The 24,506-nt window shown below is 37.0% G+C and overlaps 1 protein-coding gene across 2 annotated transcripts; it reads right to left on the bottom strand.

The window, feature by feature from the left end:
• Nucleotides 1–375: 375 nt before the first annotated feature.
• LOC140981148 (ras-related protein RABE1c-like) lies at nucleotides 376–17,636 on the bottom strand. 2 transcript variants are annotated; one of them, XM_073447438.1, is made up of 9 exons: nucleotides 17,564–17,636; nucleotides 17,315–17,465; nucleotides 16,166–16,238; nucleotides 15,988–16,088; nucleotides 15,382–15,447; nucleotides 14,243–14,340; nucleotides 1,201–1,263; nucleotides 1,026–1,118; nucleotides 376–841 (listed from the first exon to the last, which is right to left on the bottom strand). In XM_073447438.1, the coding sequence occupies exons 2-9, from the start codon at nucleotides 17,385–17,387 to the stop codon at nucleotides 755–757; spliced, it is 654 nt and encodes a 217-aa protein (XP_073303539.1). In that variant the 5' UTR covers nucleotides 17,388–17,465; nucleotides 17,564–17,636; the 3' UTR covers nucleotides 376–754. The 2 variants fall into 2 exon arrangements, with proteins under 2 accessions (XP_073303539.1, XP_073303540.1); XM_073447439.1 differs by lacking the exon at nucleotides 17,564–17,636 and having other exon boundaries at nucleotides 376–838; nucleotides 17,315–17,511.
• Between the last annotated feature and the right edge of the window lie 6,870 nt (nucleotides 17,637–24,506).

Genomic DNA, 24,506 nt, shown 5'->3' with positions numbered 1-24,506 from the left:
GTCCTATTTATATTTCATTTTCAAGGGATTGGTGGAGTTTTGTAAGATACTGATTTTACATACCTTTTGACCGTTCTCACGGGCAACAAGAATAATTTGCTCAATCAAATATTTAAAAATGGTCGATTATAAATCATCTTCCACCTTATGCTTTATTTAAATAAAGAAAAGGATTATAAATCATTTTCCATCCTGTGCTTCTTTACACTTACCATATCTTTTTCTTTATTTAAATAAATTATATCCTATCTTATCTCCATTAACCAAATTTCAAGAAATCAACAGCACGTTAATTTTGTTTTATACACATTGATGATGATATCATCAAAATGTTGAAACTATTTTAGGAATGAGTTTTAGTAAAAACCAAGAAACTAGCCACACGAACAAACAACTCTTGCCACTAAGAAACAATAGTTAAACATTCGTCTCTTTCCTTAATCGGAATCCAAGTCCAGTAAAACATAGGCTAGTGGCGGTACAGATTTGTACTAGAACACACTAAAAGTAAGAGAACACTAGACCACAACCCCACATTTAAAAACACCTTCTAATTTTACAATACGTTCACTATCAGACGGACTGAATCTCAGCACGAATGAGCATTATATTTAAACGAAACCAGAAGCTAAAACTGAATTCCGAATTCTCAAACGACAAGAACCCATTCATTGACGAGGCCACGTTTCAGAGGAGAGAATTGCACTTTTTTCCCAATACAAATAGCTTCTGCTTTTTTTTTTTTTAAATCGTTTCAAGAACCACAGCAAGCCGATCTCTGGCCTAGTTGACCAGCTCCAGCAGAAGGGTCTCCCGAATTAATCTTGATCGCTGTAGGCTGCTGCATGTAATCAGAATACAAAAAAAAAAAAGTAATAACATGAAATTTGAGTATTTTTTTCCTTAAAAAAAGTAAATTTTGCTCCAAAAATACATAAAAATCACCCTCGTGCTAAATTCTTGTTCCGTTTCTTAACTCTTGCTTTCAAGAATTATTTTAAACCAAGTTGAGTCAATAAATTCACCTCAGTTCTGGAGTCGTTGTCTGAAAGCCTTTGTTTTATATCTCTAGCTATTGAAAAGAACACTTGTTCCACATTGAGATTTGTTTTCGCACTCTGGAGCAATGCAATACAAATTTCATTTAAATACACATTACTGCATTTTTAAAGTATCTATGGAGGACACAAGGATGCTTACAGTTTCAAAGAATTTGATCCCATATTCATCAGCGAGTGCTTGGCCCTTGGACGTAGGTACAGCCTAAAAGATATTCAACCGTAGAATAATCAGTTTACTAAAGTACAGAATCCAGGCTGACCAATTCGTTCAGTGCATAAGAAACTTGTGTCACTCTTTTAACATGGTTTTTAACCTTTACAAGGAAATCTTAACTTCTCTTATTGCTTCAATGAAATATCCAAAAATATCTTAAAACTTTAAAGCTCGTTGTACTGGTGATTTTAATACGCTTTCTAATTCTTAGGGAGGAGGATTGTGTTTTATAACAGATAAATGGATCATTAAAATGGTTTTTTATGTTACTATAGTGTAATACAGTAGTATCGATGATAAGTGCAAGATTTGCACTTAATTTATTATATTAGAATCCATTTTGAATTATGCGTGTTTCGAATAGAATTATGCGTTTTTGGTTTGTTTTTGTTGTCATTTCAGGAGTGGAGAAAATAGTGGACACGAAACCAAGTGGACCAAGAAAACAGAACCGTGCGCGCGACCGTGCGACATCATGCGCACCCGCGCGGACGGAAGCAGCAGAAAACCCGAGAGGCGCGCGCCACCGCGCTACTTCACGCGCATCCGCGCGCTGGCAGTATCGACCCAGCGACCAGAATGAAGCGCGCCACCGCGCCAGTTCTCGCGCCACCGCGCTTGCCGAGCGTCCAGAAAATTATAAATCGCGATTCTTAGGTCAGAAAAAGGGGTCAGCCGCCGTGGAGAGAAATCACACGAAAAAACACCATCTTGGGAAGGAAAAGACACGAGAAACGGAGGGCATACACGAGACGAAGATTCAGAGTGCGAAAAACAATCACAAATACGAAGAACGACGGATCTGGGGACAGAGACGACACTTCGGCTTTGTTATCTTTTCCTTCGTTTCTTTCTTTCATTGTGTAGCGATGTCTAGAACTAGGAATATGTTTTGTTTTCGCTTGGATTTCGTGATGAACTAAATTTCCATCCTAGAGGTTGACGTAGCTTTGTCTATACGATGATTTGACGTGGATATTTTGATAATTGAATTCCGTTTTGTTTAATTGTGTTCTCTACATTTATTTAACTGCAATTTACTGGCCATAAATTGCGTGTTGTCTGATTAATTCTACAACTCGGGAGAGGGATTAGGATTATAGATCATTAGAGACACATCGTTGAATATTTATATCGTTCGGAAGGCGTATAACTTTAGCAAGGCTTAGGTAAGAACATTGTTTGCATTTATCTATCAAACTTAGATTTTTATTAGGAATAATTGAATCGAAGTATGATTGATACAATTTATTCGTCACTTGGGAAAGGGGGGATAAAATACGTAAGTGTTCTTAGCCATTAAATAACCGGAACTCATGAAGTTAAATCCAACCACGAAGAATTATCGTAGAAACATAGTGAAATCACTCCTCTAGATATTTTCTATCATTGATATTTCTCCATTCGGTAATTCGATTGATTATTTATTCACAATTGAACTGTTTTAAACAAACCAATCTGTTATTGAATTTTCTAGATAAAGTCTTGACTATTTTAATTACGAGCATTGATATATATTTTATTTACACTCCTCGTGGGATCGACACTTGCACTCAAAAATACATTTTACTATAACTTGACGTCGTGCGCTTGCGAGCAATTAAGAAAACACGCAACAAGTTTTTGGCGCCGTTGCCGGGGACTGTCAAAATTTAAATTTATATCAGTATTGTTACCAATTAGTCTAGATTTTAATTTAGATCTTTTTATTTTGTTATAATTATTGAGTTGTCATTTTTTTCTGCTTGACGGTGCATGCTACGATCGCAAAGCCCTGACTTGCTTATTTTTTATCCGGAGATCGAAAGAACTGGGAGAAAATTAAGAAAAGCAAGAAGAGGAGATCCAAGCAATGGCTGAGAACAGAGAAAATAACAGACACATCCCGCCAGAGGCTATTCCTATCAGAGATCACTTCTGACCAGTGATCAACGATCATTACTCTGGTATTGCAAGAGGGACCATTAACGCCAACAATTTCGAATTGAAGCCTGCTCTAATCAATATGGTTCAGCAAAACCAGTTCGCTGGAACTGCCACTTCAGATCCTCACGTTCACCTGAGAACCTTCTTGGAGATAACAGATACGGTACAGATTAATAATGTTTCTGATGATATTATTAGACTGCGTTTGTTTCCGTTTTCTCTCAGGGATCAAGCACGAGGATGGCTTCAATCGCTTCCCTTAGGAAGTATCATTACTTGGCAGGAGCTGGCGACGAAATTTCTGGCAAAATACTTTCCCCCTGCAAAGTCTGCACAGTTGAAGATTGAGATTAGCACTTTCAGGCAAACTGATTTTGAGCAATTTTATGAGGCATTCGAAAGATACAAGGAGCTGTTGAGGAAGTGCCCGAACCATGGCTTCGAAAACTGGGTGCAAATCGAATTATTCTACAACGGTCTGAATGGGCAAACAAGAGGAACAGTGGATGCAGTGGCTGGTGGTACGATCTTTGCCAAATCTCCTGAGCAAGCTTATGACTTGCTTGAGCAGATGAATATAAACAGCTACCAGTGGCCATCCGAGAGGTTAGGAGTAAAGAGGACAGCTGGAGTTTATGCTGTGGATCCTATCACATCACTCACTGCACAAGTATCAACATTGACTACACAGATAGCAGCTATGAATAAGGTGAGCACATCAAAAACTGAGGGTCCATCGATTATTGCGGAAGAACCATCTCTTCTTGAAGAAGCTCAGTATGTCAACAACAGCAACTTTGGTGGATTCGGAGGATATCGAGGTAACCCTCCCCTAATACGTATCATCCTGGATTACGAAATCACGAAAATTTTTCATATGCAAATAATAAAAATGTGTTGAATACTCCACCGGGATTCAATACATCAAAGGGGGAAGGGAAGCCTTCATTTGAGGATTTGGTTGGAACGTTTGTTGCTGAATCTGGGAAGAGGATGGCAAGGACTGAGTCTCGTCTTGACAATATGGAGACTCATATGGGAAATATGGGCGCCACAATGAAATCTTTAGAGACTCAGAGTGGACAGTTGGCCAACGCATTGAAAGATCAGAACAGGGGTCAATTTCCTAGCAACACAGAAGTTAATCCACAAGAGCAGTGCAAGGCAGTCACTTTGAGGAGTGGAAAAGAGGTAGAGGTGCAAAGTTCCAAGAAAAAAATGGACAAGGAGAAGGCAGTTGAAGAAGGAGAGACTGAGGGATCCAAAGCTGAAATTGAAGTTGAACAACTTCCAGTATTTAAGCCGACCCTCCCATACCCTCAGAGATTCAAAAAGAAGAATTTGGATGATCAGTTTGCAAAATTCTTAGAGATTTTTAAGAAGATACACATCAACATACCATTTGCTGATGCTTTGGAGCAAATGCCGAATTATGCAAAATTTATTAAAGATGTGATGTCTAAGAAGAGGAGGATGCAGGAGTTTGAGACTGTGAAACTGACGGAAGAATGTAGCGCCATACTGCAAAAGAAGCTACCACAGAAATTAAAAGATCCAGGGAGTTTTACTATTCCTTGTTTTATTGGTGGTTCTAATTGTAGTAAAGCTTTATGTGATTTGGGAGCAGGTATTAATTTGATGCATTTTCTATTTACAGGGAATTGGAGCTTGGAAAAGTCAAACCAACCACTATCACCTTACAACTTGCAGACAGAAGTCTCACGTATCCACGTGGGATCGTCGAGGATGTACTGGTAAAAGCGGATAAATTTATTTTTCCTGCTGACTTTGTGATTTCAGATATGGAAGAGGATCATGATGCTCCATTAATATTTGGGAGACCATTCTTGGCGACTGGAAGGGCATTGATAGATGTATATAAGGGTGAACTCACCTTGAGAGTTGGTGGAGAAGCAGTCATTTTTAATATCTATCATGCCATGAAGGAATCAAATGAGGTAAGCACTTGTAAAAGCATTGATGTTATAGACTCATGTATGTCTGTTGAATGTGCAGGAACTAGGGATCCTTTGGAGAGCTGTTTGATAAGTGCTGCAGGAACTGTTGATGAAGATAATTGGGATGTGAAAGAGCAACTGGTGGCTCTTGAGTCACTACAGAAAGAAAGGAGGAAAGATGCACCACATGAAGAGTTGAATGTAAATGAAAAAATTGAGGAAAAACCATCTTCCCCTGACTTGAAGGATCTGCCAAGTTACCTTTGCTATGCATTCTAGGGTGAGAAGTCGACATATCCGGTAATCATCTCCTCCTCTCTTACATGTGCCGAAAAAGATAAACTATTGAGAGTATTGAGAAAATATAAAAATGCTATAGGATATTCAATTTATGATATTAAGGGAATTAGCCCCACTATATGCATGCATAAAATTTTAATGGAGGAGTCATATACTCGTTATGTGGATCATCAGAGGAGGTTAAATCAAGCCATGAAGGAGGTCGTGAAAAATGAGGTACTAAAATTGTTAAATGCTGGTTTAATCTATGCCATTTCTGATAGTAGTTGGGTGTCTCCTGTACAAGTTGTGCCTAAAAAAGGTGGAATGACTGTGGTAAAAAATGACCATGATGAACTAATATCTACTCGTACTGTGACTGGATGGCGAGTATGTATTGATTATAGAAAATTTAATAATGTCACATGTAAAGATCATTTTCCACTGCCTTTTATTGATCAAATGCTTGATAGACTTGCTGGTTATTGTCATTATTGCTTTTTAGATGGTTATTCAGGTTATAACCAAATTGCTATAGCGCCAGAAGATCAGGAGAAGACTACTTTCACGTGTCCCTATGGCCTATGGCACGTTTGCTTTTAGGAAAATGCCTTTTGGGCTATGCAATGCACCTGCCACTTTCCAGAGGTGCATGATGGCCATATTTGCAGATATGGTGGAGGAAATAATGGAAGTCTTCATGGATGACTTTTCGGTATTTGGTTCTTCGTTCGATCATTGTTTACATAACTTATCCCTTGTTTAGCAGAGATGTCAGGAAAAGAACTTAGTTCTTAACTGGGAAAAGTGTCACTTTATGGTCCAAGAGGGCATTGTTCTTGGACATAAAGTATCTGCTAAGGGATTAGAGGTAGACAGAGCCAAAGTGGTTGCAATTGAAAAGCTTCCACCACCAAAGAGCATCAAAGGGATTAGAAGTATCTTAGGACATGCCGGGTTTTATCGTAGATTTATCAAAGATTTTTCTAAGATTACTAAACCCTTGTGTAAGTTACTTGAGAAAGAGTTTGTTTTTATATTTGATGATGACTGTTTGCAGGCGTTCGAAAAGATCAAGAAGGCATTGGTGACTGCACCGATTATGATGGTGCCGGACTGGAAGGAGCCCTTTGAGCTAATGTGTGATGCTAGTTATTATGCAGTAGGCGCTGTCTTAGGCCAAAGAAGAGAAAAGATGTTTAGGGCAATTTACTACGCAAGCCGCACAATGGATGCTGCACAACACAATTACGCTACAACTGAGAAGGAGATGCTTGCAGTGGTGTTCGCTTTCGACAAATTCAGACCCTACTTGATCGGCACAAAGGTAATTGTTTTTACTGTCCATGCAGCTATTCGCTACCTATTTGCCAAGAAGGATGCAAAACCACGTTTGATAAGGTGGATTTTGCTACTTCAAGAATTTGACTTCGAAGTCAAAGATAAGAAAGGAACTGAAAATCAAGTGGCTGACCACTTGTCAAGACTGGAGCTGGAGGAGAAGAAAGAAGAGGAAGTTATACAGGAAACATTTCCGGATGAACAACTTTTTGAGGTAAATTCTGTACTTCCCTAGTTTGCTGATATTGCTAATTTTTTGTCTTGCGTCGCCCTCCTTCCAGATTTGAGCTATCATCAGAAGAAGAAGTTCTTCCATGATATCAAGTTCTTTTATTGGGATGATCCATTTGTGTATAAGAGGTGTGCTGACCAAGTCATTAGGAGATGCGTGGAAGGTATCGAAGCACAACAAATTTTGGAGAAATGTCATTCTTCACCATATGGTGGACATTTTGAAGCATCACGAACAGCAGCTAAGGTATTGCAATTTGGTTTTTATTGGCCTAGTTTGTTTAAAGATAGTTATACCTTAGTAAATCATGTGATAGATGCCAGAGGTTAGGAAACATCTCTAGGCGTCACGAATTACCACTGACAAATGTTTTGGAAGTGGAACTTTTTGACGTTTGGGGCATAGATTTCATGGGGCCCTTTCCCCCTTCTTTTGGTAATTCTTATAGTTTACTAGCTGTGGATTATGTTTCGAAATGGGTGGAAGCAATCGCCACCAACACTAATGACGCTCGTGTTGTAGTTAAATTCGTGCATAAGAACATCTTCACCAGATTTGGAACACCGAGAGCCATCATAAGTGACGAAGGTACGCATTTTTGCGATAGAATTTTCAACTCACTTTTGGCTAAATACAGTGTGAAGCACAAGGTGACATTAGCATATCATCCTCAATCAAATGGACAAGCTGAAATATCCAACCGGGAGATTAAACAAATACTGGAGAAGACTGTCAACACAAACCGGAAAGATTGGTACATTAGGTTAGATGATGCATTGTGGGCCTATCGGACTGCGTTCAAGACACCTATTGGGATGTCTCCCTATAGACTAGTCTTTGGTAAAGCATGTCATTTGCCGTTGGAGTTGGGAGCATAGAGCATTTTGGGCTGTGAAGAAATTAAATTTTGACTTGCAAGCTTCGGGAGATTTTAGAAAACTGCAGTTGAGTGATATGGATGAATTCCAAACTGATGCCTATGAAAATGCCAAGATCTATAAAGAACAGACCAAGAAGTGGCATGACAAGATCATTGTGAGAAGAACGTTTGAACCGGGACAACAGGTGCTACTTTATAATTCTCGTCTCAGACTATTTCCAGGAAAGTTAAAATCAAGGTGGTCAGGGCCGTTTACAGTGGAGGCAGTACAACCATATGGAGCAATCGAACTCAAATGCAATGACGGTAGAACGTTTAAAGTAAATGGTCAGCGAGTTAAACACTATTTTGGAGATGAAATGCGGAACATGGACAATATCTCATTGGCCGAATCTACCTGAAGCATACCTGAGTCGGGCTGCCGACGTTCAACCAAGCGCTGCGTGGGAGGCAACCCACGATTATTTTTCGCATTCGTTTTTATTTTATTTCTTCTTAATATTTTATTTGTTGATTTTAATTTTTTTGTTCATTTTGCGTAGTAATTTTAATTGGTTTAATTTTTGCAGGTGTGGTTTATATATATTTAAAAAAAAAACAGAATTTAACTACTGAGGTCTGAGCAATAAAAATAACAGAGAAATTCTAACAAGCAAGCAAATTCACCCCCCCAAAACTTAAAGTATCCATTGTCCTCAATGTATAGAAATAAAGAACATGACAACACATACCTCGCTCCCGAGTGTCAGAACTCGGGGCTCGAGTCATCGTTCCCAGTATCTTCAGCATCATCGTCCATGGGCTGCGGTGGTGAAAGATCTGGTGGTGGGTACTGTGGTGGCCAGGTTGGATGTGGTGGAAAGCTCCATCCTCGGGTCCAGTAGGGGAGAAACGCTGGACGAGTATCGACGTGAAGTTCATCATATAGGACATGAAGGCATTAGTTCTGTGTTGGTGCTCGTCTTGCTGTTGGCGCTGTACTCGCATATCATGTTCCATGCGGAACATCCTATCTCGCAAACTGGCTCGAGGGATCGATGGTGGTGGCGGCGGTTGACGTTCTCTGGCTCTCTGATTGGAAGCCGCCCTAGCTTCTCGTCGTTCCAACTCGCTTCCAAAGCGTAAGCGGTGTGCTTCATATACCGTGATTGGGCCATTGGCTTTCAAGACCTGTTCATCTGCGCCCCATTGCACACCGGCATGAAGACATAGGGCAGTGATAGTATGTGCACAAGGGAGGCTGACGGTCATGAGTCCCGTACCAGCACGCATGATAAAACTGTGAATGAGCTTCCCAAGATCCACGGTTTTTCCAGACATTATGGCGTAAATCAACGCCACTTTATCCTTTGTAATTTCTGTCTGATGTGAGGAGGGCATGATCGGTGAGAGAATAAAAGATGCCCAACTGCGTGGGTCACGGCGTAAGTCAGATTTCTTCAGAGTGACTGGGGAGCCCTAATTCAAGCGCCACTCTGCACCCTCGATGCATAATGTCTTGATAATCGTATCATAATCCACAGTCCCAGTAATCAAATCAGTATACTCGTCATTTTCAAAACCCGGCAGATTATAGATTGCATTAATGGTTGCCGAATCGAAATAGACCAATTGCCCTCGCACCAAAACTCCGTAGTCCTCGTGTTTGATTCTCAGATTAGCATAAAATTCACGGACCACTGAAATAATTGCGTCTGGTGGTGACTGGGCTATATCTACCCATCCCCTTTGCACAACTTCCTCAATTACAGCACAGAGTTAAGGTATGTCATATCTATCCCTCTTTCTCTAATAATCGACCTAGACATGGTGCCCTCATAAATTCGAAATGCTTCCTCGTTCCAAAATTTATGAGCATCGTAGGAACGAGACGAGGAAGCCACATCCTTTTATCTCTTTCTAGGCGGCATGATTATGAACACTATCCACACTTATAATCAACAATATAGACAAAAATCCACCAACCATTGCTTGATTTCTGAAAATTATCCCCAAACAATAACAGCGTAAAAGAAACGGTAACCTTGAGTGTAGAAGATTAACCGGAGATGACGCGTGGCGGTAGCAAGCGGCGGCGGCGGCTGTGTGTTGGTGGTGGTGGGTGTAAGTGTTTGTTGAGGGAGGAGTGCATGCCGCCTAGAAAGAGATCAAAGGATGTGGCTTCCTCGTCTCGTTCCTACGATGCTCATAAATTTTGGAACGAAGAAGCATTTCGAATTTATGAGGGCACCATGTCTAGGTCGATTATTAGAGAAAGAGGGATAGATATGACATACCTTAACTGTGCTGTAATTGAGGAAGTTGTGCAAAGGGGATGGGTAGATATAGCCCAGTCACCACCAGACGCAATTATTTCAGTGGTCCATGAATTTTATGCTAATCTGAGAATCAAACACGAGCACTACGGAGTTTTGGTGCGAGGACAATTGGTCTATTTCGATTCGGCAACCATTAATGCAATCTATAATCTGCCGGGTTTTGAAAATGACGAGTATACTGATTTGATTACTGGGACTGTGGATTATGATACGATTATCAAGACATTATGCATCGAGGGTGCAGAGTGGCGCTTGAATCAGGGCTCCCCAGTCACTCTGAAGAAATCTGACATACGCCGTGACCCACGCAGTTGGGCATCTTTTATTCTCTCACGGATCATGCCCTCCTCGCGTCAGACAGAAATTACAAAGGATAAAGTGGCGTTGATTTACGCCATAATGACTGGGAAAACCGTGGATCTTGGGAAGCTCATTCACAGTTTTATCATGCGTGCTGGTACGGGACTCATGACCGTCAGCCTCCCTTGTGCACATACTATCACTGCCCTATAACTTCATGCCGGTGTGCAATGGGGCGCAGATGAACAGGTCTTAAAAGCCAAGGGCCCAATCACGGTATATGAAGCACACCGCTTACGCTTTGGGAGCGAGTTGGAACGACGAGAAGCTAGGGCGGCTTACAATCAGAGGGCCAGAGAACGCCAACCGCCGCCACCACCATCGATTCCTCGAGCCAGTTTGTGAGATAGGATGTTCCGCATGGAACATGATATGCGAGTACAGCGCCAACAGCAAGACGAGCACCGACTTTCATGTCCCATATGATGAACTTCACGTCGATACTCGCCCAGCGTTTCCCCCCTACTGGACCCGAGGATGCTCCCTTTCCACCACATCCAACCTGGCCACCACAGTACCCACCACCAGATCTTTCACCGCCGCAGCCCATGGACGATGATGCTGAAGATACTGGGAACGATGACTCGAGCCCCAAGTTCTGACACTCGGGAGCGAGGTATGTGTTGTCATGTTCTTTATTTCTATACATTGAGGACAATGCATGCTTTAAGTTTGGGGGGGTGAATTTGCTTGCTTGCTTGCTTGTTAGAATTTCTCTGTTATTTTTATTGCTCAGTAGTTAAATTCTGTTTTTTTTTTTTTAGTTTTTATTTACTTTTTGTATTCTAGTTTTGTTAAGAACAGTCATGGATAAGTAAAATGTGTGGCCGATGATGAAAAGTGATTTGCGGTCCTGATGTATATATATGTGTGTTCATGATAACTTAGGAGTCACAATTATTCTGCACTATCGTGTTTGTTGATACTATCGTTGCTTAGAGACAAGTTGCATGCCTGTGATGCTAAATAGACGATGAAGATCTGATTCTTGGTAATTCTTGCATGACATTGATTGACATTTTTGCAGACATAGAAATGAACTAGGCAATTTTTCACAATATCCTTGGATTTGTGTTCTTTGTTTACTGTCAATTGTAGCCCTTTGAGCTTTGAGTTATTTGAGATGCTTAAATTTTCTTCGTGCACCTATTTCATATATCATGTGATTGACAAATGCATGTGATTGGTTTATATAAGTTGACTAATGGATTGACGGAACTCTAGAACTTGCTTGAACACTTTTCGAGGCGAAATACGGATAATATATGACATAGGAATGATTTAGGCGATCTTTGGAGCCGTTTTGAGCCTTCGAGCCTACCAAATGAACATGAAATATCCCTAGTGTCTCATTTTTAGTCTACTAAAAAATCAAGTGGTGTATGTCAATGACATACAATTAGCCCCCACTTGTATCTATTCTAAATCCCACAACAACTACCTACTGAAGCTTATACACTTATTGTCCTACCTAATTTTGAGAGAAATAAGTTCATGGGCGTTGTAATGATTCAAATGCTCCTTGAAAAGAAAAAGAAAAAAATTAAATGTGTATAAAGGAGTTGGCAAAGAAAAGATGAAGAAAAACAATGAAAAGAACGAAACAAAAGTGGTGAAAAAGAAAACATTTGGGAAATGAAGGATATGAATGAGAAGAAAACAATAAGTGGATGGCGAATGAAAAGAGAATGAAAGTGAGTGAAATTCAGAAAGTTCAAATATTTCTCTCAAATTTTGATCTCCATACCTTTATTGTAGCCGTGAACCATGGCCTAACGTTACAAGCGTACAAGACCTATTAACCTAGTCACATTTATCCAATATACTAGTGGAGAAAAGTTGTTCAAGTCAAGCCTATGGATACCTGAAAAATATGGTTAACGAGTATGAACTTTAATCACTTGCTTGCAAGCATCTCATTGTGTGATTTCATCTTTGGCACACTTGTATTGACTATTTTTCGACCCAAATAATCACCGATAAAGTCCTATGTAATCTGTGAATGTGAATTTATATTTTAATGAAGTGTGAGTTGAACTGATTTGACGATTTCTTGATTCTGTAAGGCAAATGAGTATTACAACTCTATTTGAACATTCGATTGGGTAAATGAACATTGACATGCTACACACGCACGTGACTCTTGAGAAATCGTGAATTATATGAAATTAGATAAGTCGGAGGCCAATATCACTTTTCGCATATCCATGACTGTAGTAGTTTGAGTTAATTTTCCTTCTTTATTAGCTTTTATTTTATTTTGCTCGGGACTAGCAAAAGTTCAAGTTTGGGGGTTTGATAAGTGCAAGATTTGCACTTAATTTATATTACAATCCATTTTGAATTATGCGTGTTTCGAACAGAATTATGCGTTTTTGGTTTGTTTTTGTTGTCATTTCAGGAGTGGAGAAAATAGTGGACACGAAACCAAGTGGACCAAGAAAACAAAATCGTGCGCGCGACCACGCGACATCATGCGCACCCGCGCGCACGGAAGCAGCAGAAAACCCGAGAGGCGCGCGCCGCCGTGCTACTTCACGCGCATCCGCGCGCTCGCAGTATCGACCCAGCGACCAGAATGAAGCGCGTCACCGCGCCAGTTCTCGTGCCACCGCGCTTGCCGAGCGTTCAGAAAACTATAAATCGCGATTCTTAGGTCAGAAAAAGGGGTCAGCCGCCGTGGAGAGAAATCACACGAAAAAACATCATCTTGGGAAGGAAAAGACACGAGAAACGGAGCGCATACACGAGACGAAGATTCAGGGTGCGAAGAACAATCACAAATACGAAGAACGACGGATCTGGGGACAGAGACGACACTTCGGATTTGTTATATTTTCCTTCGTTTCTTTCTTTCATTGTGTAGCGATGCCTAGAACTAGGAATATGTCTTGTTTTCACTTGGATTTCGTGATGAACTAAATTTCCATCCTAGAGGTTGACGTAGCTTTGTCTATACGATGATTTGACGTGGATATTTTGATAATTGAATTCCGTTTTGTTTAATTGTGTTCTCTATATTTATTTAACTGCAATTTACTGGCCATAAATTGCATGTTGTCTGATTAATTCTACAACTCGGGAGAGGGATTAGGATTATAGATCATTAGAGACACATCGTTGAATATTTATATCGTTCGGAAGGCGTATAACTTTAGCAAGGCTTAGGTAAGAACATTGTTTGCATTTATCTATCAAACTTAGATTTTTATTAGGAATAATTGAATCGAAGTATGATTGATACAATTTATTCGTCACTTGGGAAAGGGGGGATAAAATACGTAAATGTTCTTAGCCATTAAATAACCGGAACTCATGAAGTTAAATCCAACCAGTAAGAATTATCGTAGAAACATAGTGAAATCACTCCTCTAGATATTTTCTATCATTGATATTTCTCCATTCGGTAATTCGATTGATTATTTATTCACAATTGAATTGTTTTAAACAAACCAATCTGGTTATTGAATTTTCTAGATAAAGTCTTGACTATTTTAATTACGAGCATTGATATATATTTTATTTACACTCCTCGTGGGATCGACACTTGCACTCAAAAATACATTTTACTATAACTTGACGTCGTGCGCTTGCGAGCAATTAAGAAAACACGCAACAATCGACATACAAGGAATTATAATTAAAAACTGAAATTGGGAACAGGGAAAATTACCCTTTTGCTTTCATCCATGTCTGCTTTGTTCCCTACCAGTATCTTGTTGACATTATCAGAAGCATGTTGTTCAATGTTCCTTATCCAATTCCTAATGTCTGAACACAGAACCGTTATTTTTAAAATGGGTTAAGAAACCAGGAAACCACCAAATCAAACAACAAAATCCACATAATCATTTGGAAACTAGTTTTCATTGAGTCAAAAAATGTTAAATCAATTTATGTAAAAACCCATATTATCTATATTGTATACTAAATTAGACAACCTTATTGTAGTATTTTTTGTGACACACCAAAGAGACTATTCTTAGATGTTCTTTTTCACAATCGGCGACTAGTCTTAAATGTTCTTGCTATATATTAAACATCAATTCATAGATGAGTACATTTTTGTACATAAAATAGCCATTTTACAGAATATCCTACTTAAATTAACTACTGTCTGTCATTGATATACAACAGAAATCAATATATAATGTAAATAATACTATACAAGTTCATGTAAAATAATTTTATATCTTCATAGTTTAAATTGCTTTTAATTAAAGTTATCAATCAACTTTATAATAAAACATATTATTCTAAAAATATAATTATGTAAAGAAAATTATTCAATAACAAGCTACTATATAACCTTATAACAAAAATGTAAAAACACAATTTGTTATATATGTGCATCATTTGTGCCACATGGACAAATAGACAAGAAGAAAAAGTAAAACACAATGAGGTGGTGATATATCTTTAGGGAGACCTTACACTCCTCTTGTGATTGATTCCACACACAATTTTCAGAAAGGTTTTAGAGTTAGATCGGTACTTTCAAGAGATTTATGATAACATGAAAAGTTACCGTTTTTGCAAGGCGAGAAGGGAGGAGGCATTAAAATATGGCATGTAACACAAAAGAAACAAGGAGGGAGGTCATTCTTGTCGACACAACGCCAGAGGTTGTACTTTAGATCATGTCATTTCGATTAAGCCAAATCACCTAAAGACTCACATTCACAACAGAATAAGGTCAATATGTCTTAATACAAACCATTTGTACTAAGATATGCTTAAATTTTACAGAGGGAGGGAGAAGAGTACATAGAAAACTCATCTCAAAAGGATTACGTAAAAATGAAACCTTACTGTTAAACGACGATTCATCTGTAACATCATAAACCAACAATATGCCCATAGCTCCACGATAGTAAGCTGGAGAAAATAATGGGATTGTGAATAACAACTTGAATAATTGTCTGCATCATATAACATAATTATGAGACTTACAAAAGGCTGAAATTTCACATAGACACATATTCATGGAATGATTACTGCTAATTGTTTAGAAGCTGAAAAGATTGCAACTCTTTTCAAGTACCGCATTGCGTACTAGTTATTTTTTAAATAATCTTTCGAATTTTGATAGCATGATATACCGAATTTCCTCGGTCAATTAAATGCCTTAGTCCTGATTTACCCCTCACATAGGTCTAAATGCAAACAAGAGAAAATTGTTTTTTCTCAGCGTTAGTGTTAAAAATCGTTGGTAGGCCTACAGCCTTTACTGATAAATGCAAAGAAAGCAGTAATATGGAAGATAACAGATGAAGATACTTAAATTCTCACAGACAAATTTATAGAAGATACTACGATTTTATTTTACTGTCACCAAATTTCTTCTAATCCCACTGCCTGAAAAACAAAGAAAATGTATGGGTTTTCAAGTGAAATATGGCCCAAAAATGAGCTTACCTGTAGTGATTGTACGGAATCGTTCCTGACCAGCTGTATCCCAAATTTGGAGCTTGATCTTCTTGCCATCAAGTTCAACAGTTCTTATTTTAAAATCAATTCTATGGAAAGAATCATAAGCACTAGATTAGAATCCCAAACAATAGGTTCTTAGTATGTTCAGCAAAGAAGAACTCACCCAATGGTGGTGATGAAACTAGTCGTAAAAGAACCATCAGAGAACCGTAAAAGAAGACAACTCTTACCGACACCTGCTAGATAGAGCAAAACAGTAAATAAAAATTGACAATCCGCAAATTTGAAATATCCTTTCAATATCAGTGTGTGAAGTTGTGCGAGTAACTTTATGCACTTGATTCAATTTTTTGAAAAGCGAATACTGATGTAGTTGCACTCAAGCATGACAGGGTTAACCACTAGTAGGGACATAAGATATCCATTCTTCCACAATCAATGATTCTTGAACTTATTTCCTTTATTCTTGTTTACATGTTAATAAATCTCTTGGGCAATGAGCATTGCCTACACTAAATTATGAAATTTACCAAACATGATGCAGATCTGTATTCAGCAGACAGTCCTGTTCTAAGTTCCAATTTAGTAAAGCCAAATGATCTCATCGTTCATAACCCATACCAAACCAGTTAATGTTCAGAGCAACCATGAGAATTCTAAATTTGTTATTTCCAACTGTTGCTGACCAACAGGATGACAGATCAATAGCAACGATAATACAAAGGTGAAAGCTGTCATGCAAGCACAAATAAAATTGTCACCATAGCATTCTTGATCCCGTAAAACGTAAAAATACAACTGATTCTTAGGAACACATGAATTATATTTAAACCAATATGGTTGATAAAAAATAAAATAACACTCCATTTATTACCACTTGTTGCAGCTCTCAAGCTCAAGCACGACATATCCTCACAAAGCAGTTTTAACTGATTAACGCAAGTTTGCAGATCGGAATTACATCAACAAGACTACAAGAGACAACCTCAATTACAAGTTAGAAAATCTTACTTTCACTGTAAAGGAGGACTTAACTAACAAAGGTCTTGAAACAAAATCAATTAAAAATTCAAACCCTCTGTGCCATAGAAGAACTTAACACATCATTTCAACATTTTTCAACACAGTAATAATGAATATATCATGAATCAAGATCCCATAAAATAACCAGTTACAGATCCGAAAACAGACAACCTTTTCCCAACAAAAAAGCAGCTTCATAGGACCAAATAAGGCATTCTATATAAACTACGTGAATTTATCAAACATGAATAAATCCCAAAAGTAAAACTGAAGAACTAATAAAACTAACCGCTGTCACCGATGAGAAGAAGCTTAATAAGGTAATCATAATCTGCTCGAGCTCTCGCCGGTGCTGCGGCCATTGACTCAGGAAATCAAACTCCACAAAGTCGCACAAAGTCCCTTCTCAAAACTTTCTCTTACAACTCTTGAATATTCATCTAAACATAAGTAAATATATCACTCAAAACAACTACGCGTGCGTAAAATAGAAGAAATAACACACGAAAAAACTCCTTAAAATGATATCAAATTTTACGTGATTTTGATTGTGGAGGGAGAGAAGAACGAGTGTATGGCGACACGGATCGACAGATACGCACCGTTGGATGATTGGTGCCACCAATAACTAGGTATGTTGAATTGGCTATCATGTTCTAAATAAATCGACGAAAATGTTTCCATTCAATAATTTATTATCCGTTGAAATTTAAAATTTTAATATTGAATATTTGAATGTTGAAAATTAAGTAAAATTAAGTGTTCAATATTGAAATTTGTGTGTGATGATGAAGGTAATGATATAATTTATTTTTAGATTATTTGTAAAGATTTTCTATAAATAGATCTCTCATTTGTGAAGAAAATCACAATTGAGTTGAGAGAAAAATATTATAAAGTATGTAGTGTGATAATTTTGAGAGTTTGAGATTTTTACTTTTTACCGTAAATTTTTTTTTTCACAACACGTTATCAGCACGAAGTTCTAAAAGTCCTCCATATTTTTCCAAACTCCAAAACAGAAGAAAAAGGTAACAAAAGTAATAATATTTATTTTATTTTTTATTTATTTATTGTGTATATATTTAATATATAATATAACGTTATTATAAATAATAAAAATAAATTTTTCAAAAAACTTGTTATAAATTTTGAGAGGATGTTAAGACGACATCCCACACTCTCGGTAAGGGATACAACAAGTATAAAAGCCTATAAGATTTTTAAACAAAATATCTTATTACACCTCATTATAATAATGTGATATGATATACATAATTGTTTAAACATGACTAATATTATATTCACCATATTATTACCATAAAATTATACAAATACATACATTTATTTTCTTGTACACCAACGGTCATAAACGGTAACAAAACGGCTAGTTTTTGCACTATAAATATGATCTCACAAACACATTCAATCACTCCAACTTTCTCTTCTTATCTAAAATTATTCTTCATCAAATTTTTGAAGAAAAAAGAAGATGGCTTTCACAAAGTTATTTTTAATTATTTTGGTTATAATACTCACGAATTTTGTACTTATCGGAGAATATCCTACTCGTGTGTTTTCTTTATTTTTACGAATGTTTATATTTGTTGTTTATCCATTACTTTGTATTGCAATATTCATTAACTAATAAAACGCATCACAATTTTTTTTAGTACCACCATGTCAAACTTCACAAAGCTCAAATTTGTTGCAATCGACATTACGGGGAAAAATTATATGCCATGGACTCTCGATGTAGAAATACATCTTGAGTCATTGGGTCTAAGCGAGACTATTAAAGAAAATGGTATATCTTCATCACAAGAAAAAGCAAAAGCTATAATATTTTTGCGCCGACATCTTGATGAATGTTTGAAATGTGAATATCTCATCGAAAAAGATCTCATGGCTCTGTGGAAAGGATTAAAAGAAAGATTTGAACATATAAGGGAAGTTATACTTCCGACCGCCCATGATGAATGAAATATGTTGAGATTCCAAGATTTTAAGAAAGTAAGTGATTACAATTCGGTAATGTATCGAATAATCTCGCAATTAAAATTTTGTGGACATGAGGTTACTGTTGGATCTCGGTTTTCTACACGCCCAAACGCAGCGAAAGTTTTAAAATTTTATTTTATTTTGACAATCAAAATATATATGAGAGGGCGTTCGTATGGTTTTCATAAACATACATAGGATGTTAGAAAATTTATACCTTTGTGAATTAATTCACTTGGCTCCAACTAATCCGGTATAAACGGATTAGCTCTTGATGAATCCCTACGAACTTTCTTCAAGAGACTCCTTTCGTTTTGTCTAATCAGGTCCACGACTGAATTGTTTGATCCTCTTCCAAATTGCACTAGAAATATTAGAAGAGATTTAACGTAGGAGAAGATTATTTGAGAGACGGCTCAAAAACCTTTCTCAAAAGAAGGTGGCCGATTTTTTCTTTCTTTGGAGGAGTGGTTTTTCGAAAATAATGGTTGTAGTAGGCTAGGGTTATGACTTGCAACCCCTATTTATAATTAAGTAATAGCCTAATTACTTAATTAATATTAATGAGCTTGATTTAATTAATTGGGCTAGTCCAACTAATTTAATTAATTTAATCAAGGTCCATTAAAACTTTAATTAATTATTATGTTGGACTTGTACTCCTACAATCCCATTAAACATATTACTCACCATATTTAATTTATTAATTAATCAACTCAATTTTTGAGCTTAATAAATTAAATACATTATAAATTCAACATTTGAATTTATTGTTTAAATTATAAATTCAACTACTTGAATTTTCGTCACCTCAAAAATTTAATATTTAATAAACCCAACATCTGAGTTTAATAAATTAAATTCTCAAATTTTATAAATTCAACTCCTTGAATTTATTCTCTCAAAATTTAATTATCATAAATTCAACTCCTTGAATTTACTATATAATATAAATTCAACTTCTTGAATTTATTCTCTCAACGGGAACAAACGATCCAGTGCTTGTGTGACCCTCAATGGTTCAGGGATACAGCTAGCCGTGAGTTCACAACTCTTTGTGATTCTGGACATAATCTTTTATTTGGGTTTACCCTAGTTAGCCCCATTCTTTTGATCAACACTTTGATCAAGAATGTCATAACTCGTTTCTGATTGCACCCATCGGATCATAGTAAGAGCGTCTCGTAGCATCGCCCCATGATCCCCTAGGTATCACTGATAGTGCCTGCAAGAACCAGTCGACTATGATTAACGTACATTACGGTCCCTTTATCTCATATATCCCGATCGAATCTGCAACCATTGGTTCATCGAGGGTTGCATATTAATTCGATAACTATGTGACAACTATAAATAGTGGCATCGTATGTACCGTTTGAGAACTCATTCTCTAACGTACATCTCATACTCTGGCCAGAGATTCCATGCACTATAATTTCATCAGATCACATAGCATATCCACACCCGTAGGTGAGCGGTGAATCCTCGACTACAATGCACTGGCTCCTATATGTTTCGCAATTGTACCCAACCTCGCAACCTGATGACTCTCCTGGAGCCAGTAAACGAGTCAAAGCACAGCCCTAGCATATAGAGACTCAGTGTTGTCTCGGGTCGTAAGGACTAATTGTGTACAATCATAACAACGGACTTATCATCTCGATGAATGATAACCACTTGGAAATCTGAGGGAGGGTTGTTCGGTATAATCATCATATGACTACCCATCTGCATGTTTGGACATCTCTATGCCCTTACCAAGAAACGCAGTACACAACATCACAGATGTTAGTCTCGAGCTCAAGCGACCTTTATCCCTGTTTTAGGCGGCTGAATCGAATAGGAACGAATTTAGATCATACAGTGTTTACAAACGAGTTTCAACATAGAATTACGATTCATTTTTATTAAAGTATAATCAAGGTCTTTATCTATGTTTAATAACATGGGTGTACAGATAAAGAAATAACAAACCATGAAATAATGAATTATATTAAAATAAAGATTGTTAATTACAACTGAGTCAATAAAATCCCTAACCAACAGTTGGCTTGCAGGGCATCTACTCTAACAGTTACAGAATCAGAAATGCTTGAAAAAATATTTTCCACGTTTCACGCATCAAATATAACTCTACAGCAACAATATAGAGTGCGTGGATTTGCGAGATATTCTGAACTAATCGCCTGTCTCCTTGTGACGGAAAAGAATAATGAGCTTTTAATAAGAAATCATCACGCACGACCCACTGGTTCAACGGTATTTCCTGAAGTAAATGTCGTAAGCAAAAATGAATTTAAACCTGGAAACCAAAATCAAAGTTATAGACAAGATTTTGGTCGAGGACAAAATCGAGGTCGTGGTCGTGGACGTGGACGTGGAAGTAGTCGTGGTCGTGGACGCGGCCGTGGTTTCAAAAATAATCGAGATAGTTACTCATATAACTCATCTCAAAAGAGCGTCCCAAACCATCCACTGAAAAGGCATCATGAGAATATGAGTGTTAATGAAAATCACTCAAAAAGATTTGAAAGTTCTTATTTCAGATGTGGTACTCCAGGACATTGGTCCCGTATTTGTCGAGTCCCTGAGCACCTTTGTAAACTTTATAAAGAATCAATAAAGGGGAAAGAAAAAGAGACCAACTTTACTGAACACAGTGAACCTTTGAGTGGTTCAACTAATTTTGATGCTGGAGATTTTCTGATTGATTTCTCGGACAATGATCAATTTGCTGGTGGAATAGATATGTAAAATATTTTATTTTTTCATGTACTCATATGATAATGTTTTATCGTGTGCTATATTTTTAAATATGTATTGTATTGTATTTTATTGTCAGTAATTTTATTTCATTGCATATTTTTTTAAGTCCAAATATGGAAAATGCTATGAACCAAGCTGAAGTTTGCATACCTGATAGTGGTACAACGCACACTATTCTCCTAGATAAAAGATATTTCTTGGAACTAAAACCAACAAAAACAATGGTGAATACAATATCAGGTCCTGTAGACTTGATTAAAGGTTGTGGTAAAGCACAATTTTTGTCACCTAATGGTACAAAATTTTTGATCAATGATGCTTTGTATTCTCCACAATCGAAAAGAAATTTGTTGAGTTTTAAAGATATATATTCTCATGGGTATGATACTCAAACAATAAATGAAGGGAATGAGAAATATATGTGTCTTATCACATATAAATCAGGAAAGAAATATGTGATTGAAAAACTACCAATGCTCCCTACTGGATTGCACTATACACATATAAGTCCCATTGAATCAAACATGGTAGTTGATAATTCTTCAATATTAACTAATTGGCATGATCGATTAGGACATCTTGGTTCAACAATGATGCGAAGAATTATAGAAAATACACATGGTCATCCGTTGAAAGACCAGAAGATCTTTCAGAATAATAAGTTTCAATGTAAAGCATGTTCTCTTGGAAAACTTATTATAAGACCATCACCAGCCAAAATCCAAACTGAATCACCAATGTTTCTTGAACTTATTCAGGGTGATATTTGTGGACCAATCCATCCACTATGTGGACCATTCAGATACTTTATGGTATTGATTGATGCCTCCAGCAGATGGTCGCATGTATATTTATTGTCAACTTGAAATGTTGCATTTGCAAGATTACTTGCTCAAATAATAAAATTGAGGAATCAATTTCCCGATTATACAATCAAGAAAATTAGACTTGATAATGTTGGTGAATTTACTTCCCAGACTTTTAATGATTATTGTATGTCTATGGGAATCATTGTTGAGCATCCTGTTTCTCATGTACATACACAGAATGGATTGGCTGAATCATTGATTAAACGTCTGCAAATGATTGCTAGACCAATGATTATGAAAACCAAGCTTCCTATTTCTATATGGGGACATGCAATTTTACATGCCGCTGCATTAATTCGCATCAGACCAAGTGCATATCATAAATACTCCCCATTGCAGCTTTCATTTGTTAAAGAACCAGACATTTCTCATCTGAGAATTTTTAGATGTATGGTGTATGTGCCTATTGCACCACCTCAAAGAAAAAAAATGGGACCTCAAAGAAAGATTGGAATTTATATCGGTTATGATAGTCCATCAATCATTCGATATCTTGAACCTCAGACAGGCGACGTGTTCACAGAACGTTTTGCTGATTGTCATTTTAATGAGAAAATCTTCCCAATATTAGGGGGAGACGAGAAACATACCGAAAAGAAAATTACATGGTATGTATCATCATTGTTACATATGAATCCAAGAACACAACAATGTGAAAAAGATGTACAGCAAATTGTGCACTTGCAAAGAATAGCAAATCAAATACCATATGCATTTACAAATGCAAAAAGGGTAAGTAAATCATATATACATGCTGTAAATGCTCCTGCTCGAATTGAAATTCCAAAGAAACAAATTGAACAAAGTCATGATGTCGTAAAACGCCTGAAGCGTGGAAGGCCAGTCGGTTCCAAGGATAAAAATTCTCGAAAAAAAAAATTCATAGAGAAACATAATGATCACAAAATAGAGAATGATGTTCCTGAAGAAACACATGATGATCACAAAATAGAGAATGTTGTTCCTGAAGAAACACATGATGATGAAAATGTTCTGTCAGAACCACAAACTGACGAGAATCATGAAATCTCTATCAATTATATTAATACTGGAAAAATATGGAACCGAAAAGATATAGAAGAAATTGATGATATATTTTCTTATAATGTGGCAATCGACATCATAAATGATAATGAAGATCATGAACCAAAATCTTTTGCTGAATGTAAAAATCGGCAGGATTGGTTAAAATGGAAAGATGCAATCCAGGTTGAATTGGATTCGCTAAATAAACGTAATGTTTTTGGACCTATAGTCCTTACACCTGAAGGTGTAAAACCTGTTGGATACAAATGGGTTTTTATTCAAAAGCGAAATGAGAAAAATGAAATAGTAAGATATAAAGCTCGACTTGTTGCACAAGGTTTTCCTCAAAGGCCTGTAATTGATTATGAAGAAACGTATTCTCCTGTGATGGATGCAATTACGTTTCGGTATTTGATTAGTTTGGCGGTATCTGAAAATTTAGAAATGCGTCTTATGGATGTTGTTACAGCTTACTTATATGGATCACTTGATAGTAATATATATGTATAAAAATCCCTGAAGGATTTAAGATGTCTTAAATACAAAGTTCAAAACCCAAAGAATGTTATTCTGTGAAATTACAAAGATCATTATATGGGTTAAAGCAATCTGGCCGAATGTGGTATAATCGGCTAAGTGATCACTTGATGAAAAAGGGATATGTAAATAATTCAATATGTCCTTGTGTTTTCATTAAGAAAACAACATCCGGATGTGTAATTATTGCTGTATATGTTGATGATTTAAACATCATTGGAACGAATAATGAAATTCATGAAGTTGTGTCATACTTGAAGGAAGAATTTGAAATGAANAATT

The sequence above is a fragment of the Primulina huaijiensis genome, chromosome 7, assembly GCF_012295235.1.
Source record: "Primulina huaijiensis isolate GDHJ02 chromosome 7, ASM1229523v2, whole genome shotgun sequence".
NCBI lineage: Eukaryota > Viridiplantae > Streptophyta > Magnoliopsida > Lamiales > Gesneriaceae > Primulina > Primulina huaijiensis.
Note: the sequence above shows the minus strand (reverse complement) of the source record. Positions and strands in the feature narration are given on the sequence as shown.

Coding starts and splice junctions, on each gene's coding strand:
- LOC140981148 (XM_073447438.1), bottom strand. CDS start 17,387: ATGGCCGCAGCACCGGCGAGAGCTCGAGCAGATTATGATTACCTTATT. Junction 16,239..17,314: donor TCTTCTCATCGGTGACAGCG/GTTAGTTTTATT, acceptor TCTATCTAGCAG/GTGTCGGTAAGAGTTGTCTT. Junction 842..1,025: donor ACAACGACTCCAGAACTGAG/GTGAATTTATTG, acceptor GATTACATGCAG/CAGCCTACAGCGATCAAGAT.